General features: G+C 44.2%; 1 protein-coding gene across 2 annotated transcripts in view; it reads left to right on the top strand.

The window, feature by feature from the left end:
• Positions 1-2,880, top strand: part of LOC147115976 (rho guanine nucleotide exchange factor 4-like) — a 173,154-nt gene extending 170,274 nt beyond the window's left edge. For both annotated transcript variants that reach the window (XM_085990657.1, XM_085990656.1), the window contains exon 9: positions 2,102-2,880. In XM_085990657.1, coding sequence (XP_085846783.1) covers positions 2,102-2,316 — 215 coding nt within the window. In that variant the 3' untranslated portion in view covers positions 2,317-2,880. The remainder of the gene's footprint in view (positions 1-2,101) is intronic.
• Positions 2,881-13,056: the final 10,176 nt, after the last annotated feature.

Raw genomic sequence — 13,056 nt, 5'->3', positions numbered from 1 at the left:
AGGCATTGACATTAGCATGAGCTGCTTTTATTGGGATTCTCTTCAACTGTTCTGTGGGAAAAGACTTGCCAGTATTGTAAACACATTTCCTACTTTTCAAATGATAAGTTAAATTTTCTATGCCTTTCAGAATTTTAAACATTTTAATCAAGTTTTTGTATCTTAATCCAAATCACTGATTGTAAAACTAGATAAAGAAGACCCACTTTTGCCTAACCATCAAAGCTTTATAGTTTGATCTTGATTCTGACTAGTGGTGTCAATTTCACTGTTTGTATCCAGGCAAGCCTGCACTGACCAAACAAAGCTATTCAGATCAATGCATCCTCTTTTTTTTTCTCATAAGTTGGAGAGTTAGGACATTCTAGGCCAGGAATTTTCTTGAACAGTGTAACCGGCAAGTTACGCCAAAATTTATGCTGTTCTTTCCACCTTCTGGAACATGTCTTCTCGAAATCTTTCCCGTCCTAGCATGTTGCAGAGTGTGACCAACTCCTTCAGCAACACAACTCATTGACATGTTACGCATAGGTGCTCATCTTCAATAGTGTGTAGATCGCACACCACACGTTTTGTAAAAAAAACACTTGCCTGGCTCCTGATCCTGCCACTACCATACTCCTAACTATTGTGCTACACTAGAATAAATTAATTAGAACTAATTCTCACTTACCGAGCTGGCCTCGCAGAATCAAGTTTGCTCTGTCTTTGTGTCGAAGGATGCTTTTTATTCCACATGAATTGACATGTTTATTTATCCATTAGGATTACTGAGTCAGTATCCTTGATAATCCTGCAACTTTTAAGTATTGTCTTGGTGGTTGACCAGCTTTATCATGGAGTGATCCAATCTGAAAGACCAAGAAAAGTTGCTAGCCATAAGCATGTTCACTTATAGCAATTGAGATATTATCTTCAGTTCCTATTTAAGATTCATATCCTATGAACATACTCAATTTATTAAAGATCTAACCCATTCTGCACTCTATTTTGGAAGCCAGTTTTCACGTAGTAAAGCATTCTTCAAATCGGACGAGTGTTGGGGAAATAAGCAAACCCATGAATTCAGTTCAGTTACACTGCCCACTGAGTAAAAGCTGACAACCATACTTACATCAGGATCTTTATCCCTGCTGTTTGTCTGCCCACAAATTGCATAACCCACTGTAACAATGAAGTCAATATTGGAGACAAGTGGACTTTGCACTCATCTCGCCTGAAGCTCAGCTTATAACCACCATACAAAAGAATATACATTCCCATTACAAATAGTGTACATGTTCCCTGTAAAAGAAAAAACTCCCATGTGATTTTACTGGTGCATGACTGATATAAACAACAAATGATTGCATCAATGGGATGAAATAAATTAACAGTATTTTTTTTAAACTTTGTAGCCCATTGTTTACTAAAATGTCTTTTTTCATGGTGCTCGACATTTCTGAAACATTTACTACACAAGAGTACAAGGGACAAATCAGCAAAGTGCTCGGCGAGTGACAGAGTATATAAATCAAAGACAAGTTGTATTACTGCTGTATAAGGTACTGGTCAGGCTCCATCTTGGAGTACTGTGTGTAGTTCTAGTCTCTGTATATAGGAAGAATATTATTGCCATCAAGAGCATTCAGAGGCGAGTGACAAAGGTGAGCTCGGGTACCAGGAATTTGTTTGGATGAAAGATAAAGTTGGGCTTATTTTCTTTGGAAAAGGAGAGTTGCAAGAGACCTAATTGAAGGTTTCAACATTTTGAAGGTGCTGTTCGACGCAAATTCAAGTTTTTGGCATGGTGAACAGGCACTGGGAGTTACAAACTTTTCAGGTAGGAGTGAGAAGGGAAATCAGGCAGGATGTTTATTTTTGCACAGAAGTTAGAAGAATTGTGGAATAAGTTACCAGTGAAATGGAATCAAACAATTGATCAATTTGTAGAGAGAAGGAATTGAAGGATTATAACAAAAACTTTGACTTACTCCCCGACCTTCTGTCACAGATCTGTATATGTATATAATGTTGTTTGGGCGGGGGAGTAACAGAGGTAGTGGAAAAGTAACCTTTGATCCCTGTGATTAATGTTTTTCTCTGTGTCTTTCATAAACAGGAAAGCACAAACAGAGCAGTTGCCAAGCGGATTTCGACTGTGAGCAAATACCAATAAAGGCTTCACCATGTCCTCATAATCAACCGAGGCAATTAATGACGCCCCAGTTGCCTTGTTCCTCCAGCTCCTCTTCAAGTTCATCCACCACAGAATCAGTGTCATCAGATGACCTGGAAACAGAATCAGATGCGATTTCAATCCACAGCTTTCAATAATATGAGGGAGGTTTTGCTTTGCTTAAAAAAAACATCATAATACTTTGCACTGAATGTCTGCCTATGAAACTTTACTGAATGCAGATACAAGGGGAAAATGAACACAGTACATGGGATCTAGCATGCTCGGTAATGTGAATGACGTGCAATGTAAAAATTGTTATTGAACCGCATCAGAACTGGGTGGATGAGCTCTCCTCCATGCTCATCAGGTGGAGCAGTTCATCTACTTTACTGTCTGCTGGTAGAAGTAAATTTTGCACAGTACAACGCTTAACATTGTCCTTCACAAATCTTAACTGTGGCCCACCTCTTTTCTTGCTGCCTCTTGTTAATATTGCTTCCAAAAGTACAGGCATTTGCATCCATCTTGATATGCACAATCTATTTATTTTTAGCAACGTTTACTCTGTAATTCTGATTTCCACTTTCTGGTGGTTTTATTATGAACTCACAACTATCCGTTTCCGTTCTACAAATTCTAGAAAAATATTAAAAAGGAAATGTACTCTAACGAATCATCTATAACAAATGCTTCAGAGAGATACCTGTACACTTGCCGTACCTTTTAAGAACATAAGAACATAGGAAGTAAGAATAGGAGTTGGCCATACGGCCCCTCGAGCCTGCTCCGCTATTCAACAAGATCATGGCTGATCATCGACCTCAGATCTACTTTCCCACCCGATCTCCATATCCCTTGATTCCACTAGAGTCCAAAAATCAATCTATCTCAGCCTTGAATATACTCAACGACTCAGCATTCACAGCCCTCTGCGGCAGAAAATTCCAAAGATTCACAACCCTCTGAGTGAAGAAATTCCTCCTCATCTCAGTCTTAAATGGCCTACCCCTTATCCTGAGACAATGCCCCCTAGTTCTGGACATCCAGCCAGGGGAAACAACCTCTTGGCAACTACCCTGTCAATCCCCCTCAGAATCTTATGAGACAGCTCTGGAGCAGATTCCCCCTCCCCCGACTTCATGAAATTCTACTCCAGCTACATCAAGAATGGGAAGTGCGGCACACAACTGAGTGCAAATTTATGAATTCAGTAGCATAAACTCTCTCTTACCAACATAGAATCATACAATGGTTATAGCATAGAAGGAGGCCATTCAGCGTGTTGAGCCCGTGCTGGCTCTCTGCAAGAGCACTTCAGCTGGTCCTACTCCCCTGCCCTTTCCCTGTAGCCCTGCAAAATGTTTCCCCTCAGGTACTTATCCAACTCCCTTTTAAAAGCCATGATTGAGTCTGCCTCCACCACCCTCTCAGGCAATGCATTCCAGATCTTAACCACTTGCTGCGTAAAAAAGTTTCTCCTGATGTCGTCTTTGGTTCTTTGCCAATCACCTTAAATCTGTGTCCTCTGGTTCTCGACTCTTCCGCCAATGTGAACAGTTTCTCTCTATCTACTCTGTCTAGACCCCTCAGGATTTTGAACACCTCTATCAAATCTCCTCTCAACCTTCTCTGCTCTAAGGAGAACAACCCCAGCTTATCCAGTCTATCCACGTAACTGAAGTCCCTCATTCCTGGAATCATTCTCATAAATCTTTTCTGCGCCCTCTCTAAGACCTTCACATCCTTCCTAAAGTGCAGTGCCCAGAATTGGACACAATACTCCAGTTGAGGCCGAACCAGTATTTTATACAGGTTCATCATAACTTCCTTGCTTTTGTATTCTATGGGCAGGATTTTCATTGGGCCGTGGAGTCGGGATTGGAGGCATGTGGGGGGTTAAAATCCTGAAATCAGGGGTCCCGACCCCATCCCGCACCCAACCCGCCTCCTCCATGCCAGTTTCAAAGGAGGCGGGTACCCACCCCGCACTGGGACCCATCTACCCAAGACGGGATGGGAATAGTGCCAATTAACTGCCTGTTAACAGGTAGTTAACAGACAGTTTTTAGCCTAATCCCTATTTTTATTGCTGAAGTGTGGGATTCCTGACGGCTCCAAACCACGCCAAGTTAGAGGAGGCGGACCGTCGGGATGAAGGGCTTGGAGGGGTCGAGATGTCGGTGTTCAGGTGAGTGACGTGTGCATGAGTGCAAAGGCAAGTGTGTTTGGTGTGTCTAAAGTGTTCAAATAAGTTTAAATTACCTTTTCTTACCTTTTCAGCCTTCCTTCCTTTAGGTCTCGGGAGTCCCTCATCTCACCGGCACAGAAAGCAGAATGGCTGCGAACTGTAAAAAGTGACAGCCTGCAGCTTTCTGTGCAGGAGAGATTTCTAACTGAGTCTGTGGAGAAGGACTCAGGTTAGAAGTAAGACTGTCAGTGTTTGACAGCTTCAAACAGCTGTGAAACACTGATATTTCATCTGTCAAAACCTCTTGACAGATGAAATTTCAGTCTGTGACGTCACCTGTTGCCAGGTGGCCCTTAATTGGCCTGCTGAGCCTGCTGGGCAGGCTCAACAAGGTCAATCAAGTTAAAATCGCATGGATGGGCTACATCTCGATGGAGGCGAGCTGTGGGTCTGCTGCAGTGTAAGTTTGCAAATGACAGCTGCAGAGGTCGTATGATGGGTGCAATGGTGCACAGGTAAGTATGACAGGTGAGAGAATGTAGTGAGAAATATTTTTATTCTGTTTATATGTATCTGCAGGTGACAAGACTTGATGTTTCTGTGAAGCCTCATCTGATCGGGAGAATTGACAGATGGTTTCTGCAACCTCACATGCAGCTGCCATCTGTTTTCTCCTAAGGAGAGAGTCATTGGTGACCCTGGGTGCAAGGGCTCACCTTTGGACAGTGATTGTCAGTGTTTGACAGCACCTCAATGCTGTTAAATATTGACAATTCATCTGTCAAAAAATTATGGGGCCTGTCCCTTTAACAAAACTGGCAGATGAAGCGTCATGCACTGATGTCATCTGACACCGACTGTCCCTTAATTGGCCGGCAAGCCCGCAGGGCCGGCTTAACCCCCCCACGAGGATATTGGCTCCGGCTCTGGTGAGGTGCAACCCGTCCGGCCTGTGCAGGTCCCACCTCCATGAGAACCGGTCCCAATGTCCCAGGAATCTGAAGCCCTCCCTCCTGCATCATCTCTCCAGCCACGCATTCATCTGCTCTATCCTCCTATTTCTATATTCACTAGCTCGTGGCACCGGGAGTAATCCAAAGATTACTACCTTTGAGATCCTGCTTTTTAATCTCTTTCCTAGCTCCCTAAAATCTGCCTGCAGGACCTCATCCCTCTTTCTACCTATGTTGTTGATACCGATATGGACCACGACCTCTGGCTGTTCACTCTCCCCCCTCAGAATGTCCTGCAGCTGCTCAGTGACATCCTTGACCCTGGCACCAGGGAGGCAACATACCATCCTGGAATCATGTCTACGGCCACAGAAACGCCTGTCTGTTCCCTTAACTATCGAATCCCCTACCACTATTGCTTTCCCGATCTTCCTTCTCCACCCCTGTACAGCTGAGTCACCCGTGGTGCCGTAGACTTGGCTCTGGCTGTACTCCCCAGAGGAATCATCTCCCTCACCAGTATTGAATACTGCTTGGTGAGTGAGATGCACTCAGGGGACTCCTACACTACCTGTCTGGTCCTGCTTGTCTATCTGGCGGTCACCTATTTCCTCTCTGCCTGCAGACCACAGGCAGGAGGAAATTACGCTGCGGGGTGACCACCTCCTGAAACGTGCTGCCCACGTAGCTCTCAGCCTCACAGATGCATCGCAGTGACGCCAGATGCTGCTCAAGCTCCAAAACCTGGAGCTTGAATTCCTCCAGCTGACGACATTTCTTGCACACGTGGTTGTCCACTGGAAGTGTCCTGGAGTTCCCACATGGCACAAGATGTGCATTCCACATTTAGTATTATGTGGCAATTCAGTACAGTACATTTCCATTTTAAGCTCATTCTTTAATGGTCTTATGAATGCAATTTTCCATCTGTTCCCACCAATAAAAGTCAAGTCTGATTTATTACCCACGTTCAATGGTTTATTTCTGACTGTTAAGCTATTTCATTGAAGCAAACTTTGACAACCTAACATAGCACCAACAATAACTAAAGATGGAAGAAGTCAACTGTACATCAGACACTAGGACAGGTGATCAAACGCTTGATCAAAGAAATAAGTTTTAAGGAGGGTCTTGAAGGAGGAGAGAGAGGCAGAGAGATTTGGGGAAGGAATTCCAGAGCTTAGGCCTAGACGGCTGAAGACAGGGCCGCCAATGGTGGGGCGAAGGAAGTGGGGGATTCACAAGGGCATACATTGATCAGCCACATCGCCATTAAAGCTGCAAACTGGCCAACTCTGCCCATGGTATCCAGGCCCTGTTTCAACAGCAAAAAAACTCTGGACATGCACAGCAGATTGTTCAGACTGATCAAATGAACAGTCCTGGTGAAACGTGAACCTTTCTTTTTCAAATGCCAAGTCTTGGCACGCACATTGTCCCTTCACATTCTCACCTGCATCCTTGTGTGGCACCACTCAGGCTCAGCAAACATTTCAAAATCCCTATCATTGTTTTTCAAATCCATACAGACTTACCTGCATCCACCATTCCTCTGACTCTGAACTGTTATTCATCCTTGCCACCTTAGGGGGCAGATCTTCAAACTAATACATCCCTACCCTCTGATATTTTCTGTGCCCATAGTACAGGTTGGGTAAAAGATAGGCAATTATTCATACTGGGTGTGTGTGGCACCATGCCAGCTCCTGTGGATGACTGGCGAAAACCGAGTAAGTTGGTACATGCACCATATCAAATGAACCAGGATTTGAGAACAGGCTTGCCTGCATTGCTAATGGGAAGCTTGTCTTAGGGAGGCACCATAGTCGTACAGTGGGATTTTGTCTTCCATTCTGTGAACACTGTCTTTGGCCCTTATACAAGTGAAGTGCTGCTTCAGTACAACATTATTGTACGTGCACGTTAAGTATCCGCTTTGATCTGGCGGGCACTGTACAGAGGTCTTCTGGTTTATGGGATGGTTTCCAACACTCAATGAGACAAAAAGTGAGGTGAAACCAGCTCTAAGCAAATAGCTGGGATTGTGGGTAAAAATAAAAAAATGTTCGCAATCAGAGAACTTGGGGTTCATTGAACAAAACAATTTTGGTAGAAACAAATACAATATTTAAGTAAATAATAAACATAAAGCAAATAGAGTAAAAAATATCAAAGGAGTAATCAGTGGTAGCACTCCCACCTCTGAGCCAGAAAATTTGGGTTCAAGCCCCACTCCAGAGACTTGAGTACATATCTAAGGTGACACTTCAGTAGAGTGTTGAGGGAGTGCTACCATGTCAGCGGTGCTGTCTTTCAGATGGAATGTTAAACTGAGAACCCATCTGCCCTGTCAGGTGGACGCAAAAGATCCCATGTTACTATTCAAGGGAGAGCAGGGCAGTACTCCTGGTGTCTCGGCCAACATTTATGCCTAAACCAACACCACTAAAACAGATTATCTGGTCATTTATCTCACACCCACAAACGTTTGTGGGACCTTGCTGTGCGCAAATTGGCTGCCACATTTACACATATTTCAATAATACTGCATTGTGCTTCAGGGCGTCCTGATGACATGAAAGGCATTAGCTACATCTTTGGATTTGGAACTTGACCATTGTCTTTGTACGTGAACAAGCTATTTGATACATCTGCCACTTTCTCTCTTATCTCTTCCCAGTTTAGCCCACTTGATCTGCAGCACACCATCCACTAGAATGTTGATATCAATCCCCCTTGCTATTTCCTTCGACCTGCATTTCTATTTATCTTTTAGCTCTACTATTACTTCTTTCTGTTAGCTTTAACTAGCTTTGGTACGTCTCCCAAACCTCACTTTTTGTTTCTCTTTAATTGTTGTGCAAGTGGTACAGGGCTTTATGCAAACTGTCCATAAATTTGAATTTTGACATTTCAAAACCTTTTACCAGTCAATCACTAAGACAAGACTACATCATTTAGGATGCCAATATTCTCATTTGTAACTGAGGCAGAGATTACTGCATTTTTTCAGGGAACAGCAAATAAACATTTAAGATAGAGGGCTGTGGAGAAGAGAGCAGGGCAGTGGCATTAGTCTTAGATTGCTCCAGCAAAGAGATAACATAGATCCGATTGGCCAAATGGCCTCCTTCTGTGCTGTAAATCTCTAATGTTATGTCCCTATGATACATTGGGAATGTGTGCCAGCGATACAGAAAAATGCAGCCATTTTTAATTACTGGTCAAAGAAAAACCTACAATTGTTCCCTATGTCTTTGGTACCTGAGCTGTAAACTAGTGCATAGAAACATAGAAACATAGGAGCAGGAGTAGGCCATTCGGCCCTTCGAGCCTGCTCCACCATTCAATATGATCATGGCTGATCCTCTATCTCATTACCATATTCCCGCTCTCTCCCCATACCCCTTTATGCCTTTTGTGTCTAGAAATCTATCTATCTCCTTCTTAAATATATTCAGGGGCTTGGCCTCCACAGCCTTCTGTTGTAGCGAATTCCACAGGTTCACCACCCTCTGAGTGAAGAGATTTCTCCTCATCTCAGTCCTAAATGTCCTACCCTGTACCCTGAGACTGTGACCCCCTCGTTCTAGACCCCCCAGCCAGGGGAAACATGCTCCCTGCATCCAGTCTGTTTAGCCCTGTCAGAATTTTATACGTTTCAATGAGATCCCTTCTCATTCTTCTAAACTCTAGTGAATACAGGCCTAGTCGACCCAATCTCTTCTCATACGACAGTCTTGCCATCCCAGGAATCAGCCTGGTGAACCTTCGCTGCACTCCCTCTATGGCAAGTATATACTTTCTTAGGTGCAGAATAATGAGGTAAGGATCTCTTCTTTCTGTCAGTTAGGGGTTCCAAATGAAATCATTTCTTAACATAGCTCTTGTTGGGTATTCATCTATAGCATAAAATTGCACTCACTGTAAAGTTGTGCGATTTTGTTGTATGGAGACCCTCAGACTGTGTTACACAATCACTTGAAGAAGCAATTCTACAAGGTAAATACAGCATAAAAAGGCAGCTTCATGTCTCCATAGAGACCCAGGAACTATAACTTGAAGTTACTTGAGGAGTGCAGCAGTTGTATCTTCAGCAAGCCTCAGCCCTACCATTGAACTGACAGGTTGATTAGGAACTTAACATAACTGAGTACGCCATAAGGAATTAGCTAGGAATTGTTAGAAATTAGCTGGTCATTTGTTTTTATTGTGCTATTTTAATCACTTGAAAAGCACAAATATCAGGGGAAATTCTGCTGTACACAATGTGTAGTGAAATTGTATTCTTCATAAGTGTGTTAGCAACTTAGCTACACCTCGTGCACAGAGGAAACGGTCCCCTCATTTAGCACTAATTGTTTATATGTTAACATTACTAATTTATATGTGCATGAATTTTTGTACCTCTTCCATATTCTTTCCAATATGGCTGCTTTATTGAGCAAAGCATTTACTTTGTTTTTGTACATGGGCATTTTACTACAATTCAATTATCAAACTGTCCTTTGAAACATGTCAACTTTACTTTAGTAAACGAGTGATTTCTCCCAGCATTTGAAGATTTCAGTGATTTATTTTGACAGTCTATCAACCAATACAGCTCCAATTTTACCATCTTACCTTTTTGCTCGATTATTAAAAGAGCCAAATTGGCTGTTAAGAGACTGGTCTTTGTTAAAATATCCATTTGCTCATCCTGCAGATGAACTCATTGAAAAAAGGCCAGGTCTATTTTGCACACAATGATAAGAAACAGCCATTGACCATTGCCGCTGACTGAGAATGGTAACCAAGGCTCCTTTGTGATGTCACCAAGGCTTGTAGATGAACCTCTTAACCATAAATTGTGAGATGTGCAACCCATATAAAGGATAATGCAATGAGCTACAAACAATCTGTTGTATTATTTCCTAAAAGTTAAGTTGCTAACAAAAAGAAACTCCGTGACCAGTAACTATAACATTAATATAAGACATGATACTCCAACCTACCTCCCTCTGAACTTGCGGCACTCCATTCTCTCAGATCCAACCTCGACATTGTCATTAAACCTGCTGACAAGGGTAGTGCTGTTGTTGTTTGGCGAGCCGATCTCTACCTAGCGGAAGCTGAACACCAACTCTCCGACACCTCCTCCTACCTCCACCTGGACCATAACCCCACTATCGAACATCAAGCCAGCGTTTCCAAGACTGTCACTGACCTCATCTCCTCTGGAGATCTTCCCCCCACGGCTGCCAACCTCATAGCTCTTCAACCCCTGCACAGCCGGCTTCTACTTCCTTCCCAAGATCCACAAACAGGACTGCCATGGTAGACCCATCGTTTCAGCCTGTTCGTGCCCCACGGAACTTATCTCTTCCTATCACGACTATTTTTTCTCCCCTTGTCCAGTCTCTTCCCATCTACATCCGTGACTCTTCCGACACCCTCCGCCACTTTAACAGTTTCCAGTTTCCCGGCCCCAACCGCCTCCTTTTCACTATGGACGTACAATCCCTCTACACCTCCATCCCCCACCAGGATGGCTTGAGGGCGCTCCACTTCTTCCTTGAACAGAGGCCCAACCAGTCCCCATCAACCACCACCCTCCTCCACCTGGCTGAACTTGTTCTCACGTTGAACAACTTCTCCTTTGACTCCACTCATTTCCTCCAAATCAAAGGTGTTGCTATGGGTATCTGCATGGGTCCTAGCTATGCCTGCCTTTTCGTGGGATATGTGGAACACTCTTTGTTCCAGTTCTACTCGGATCCCCTCCCTCACCATTTTTCCGGTACATTGATGACTGTATCAGTGCCGTCTCCTGCTCTCGCCCTGAACTAGAAAATTTCATTCACTTTGCTTCCAATTTCCACCCTTCCCTCACCGTCGCATGGTCCATCTCCGACTCTTCCCTTCCCTTCCTCGACTTCTCCATCTCCATCTCTGGGGATAGGTTATTGACTAACATTCACTACAAGCCCACTGACTCCGACAGCTACCTGGACTACACTTCCTCCCACCCCGCCTCCTGTAAGGACTCTATTCCATTCTCCCAGTTTCTTCGTCTCCGCTGCATCTGTTCCGACGATGCCACCTTCCATACCAGTGCTTCCGACATGTCTTCCTTTTTCCTCAACCGAGGATTCCCCTCTACTGTGGTTGACACGGCCCTCGACCATGTCCGTTCTATCTCCTGCACTTCTGCCCTCACCCCTGCCCCTCCCTCCCGGAGCCACGATAGAGTTCCCCTTGCCTTCCCCTTTCACCCCACCAGCCTCCACATTCAACAGATCATCCTCTGCCATTTCCGCCACCTCCAGCGTGATCCCACCACCAAACGCATCTTCCCCTCACCTCCCGTTTCAGCATTCCGTAGGGACCACTCCCTCCGCGACACCCTAGTCCACTCCTCAACCACCCCCAGCACCCCTTCCCCTTCGCCCGGCACCTTCCCGTGCAAGCGAAGGAGATGCAACACATGCCTTTATACCTCCCTCCTTCCCACTGTCCAGGGCCCCAAACACCCTTCCAGGTGAAACAGCGATTTACTTGTACTTCTTGCAGTTTAATATACTGTATTCGCTGCTCACGATGCGGTCTCCTCTACATTGGGGAGACCAAATGCAGATTGGGTGGCAGCTTTGCGGAACACCTCCGTTCACTCCGTAAGGGGGACCCCGAGCTCCCGGTGGCCTGTCACTTTAATTCTCCGCTCCATTCCCACTCAGACCTTACCGTCCTCGGCCCCTTGCACTGTTCCATGGAAGCTCAGCGTAAGCTCGAGGAACAGCACCTCATCTTTCGATTAGGCACTCTACAGCCCTCTGGACTCAACATAGAGTTCAATAATTTCAGATCATAACCTCGGCCCTATCACATATATATATTTTCTTCCTTTTTTTTATCCACGATTTTTATTTGGCCCCCTTTATTTCTTCTTCTCTCCCACATGGCAGCTGTCTTTCATTCTGCCAGCGCAATTCACACCCCATCTCCAGCCATCCTTTGTTCCTTAAACTGTTCTATTTCCACCTCCTCTCGCCTTGAATATCTCTTATTGTTTCTCAATGTCTCTTAATCTCTCCTGCTTTCTATCCTATCACCGACCTTCCCTTTTGTTCTTTCATCCCCTCCCCCTTTCCCCAGCCCCTAAACCTGCATTCCATTTCCTGCTTTTTTCCAGTTCTGACGAAAGGTCTTCGACCTGAAACGTTGACTCTGATTCTCTCTCCATGGATGCTGCCCTGGCCTGCTGAGTTTTTCCAGCGTTTTCTGTTGTTATTTCGGATTTCCAGCAACCGCAGTATTTTGCTATCAGATGATATTAGTCAATGGTTACTCAGGCTCTGGTTACAGGTTACTTACTAATCAATCTCAGAGCTTTTCAGATAGTATGTAAAATACTCTTGGTTATGTCGTACAATAGTTCAAACAACACTCAGACTACCATTATTAAACATAATCACTGAACTATTTAAATAAACCTTTACTTAGGTACTGCCCAGTGTGGTACTGAACAAGAAAGTTACAGGTTTGATCTCCAGTCTGTGCTGAGTAGCTGATTTAGCTCGGACAGTGGTTGGGGCTCTAGAACTTTCCACAGTGCCCTGAGCTTTATGGGGGTGGGAGCATTTATCTAAAAGTGAACGTAAGGGAACATTTATCTAACAGTGAGCATAATATGATCGAATTCAATGTTAGATTTGAAAAAGAGAAATGTAACACAGTTACTAAGATTCTAGATTTTGGTACAGCTAACCTTAATG

This window comes from Somniosus microcephalus, chromosome 6 (assembly GCF_052327205.1).
Source record: "Somniosus microcephalus isolate GS21.2 chromosome 6, FLI_Smic_1.0, whole genome shotgun sequence".
NCBI classification, from domain to species: Eukaryota; Metazoa; Chordata; class Chondrichthyes; order Squaliformes; family Somniosidae; genus Somniosus; species Somniosus microcephalus.
Note: the sequence above shows the minus strand (reverse complement) of the source record. Positions and strands in the feature narration are given on the sequence as shown.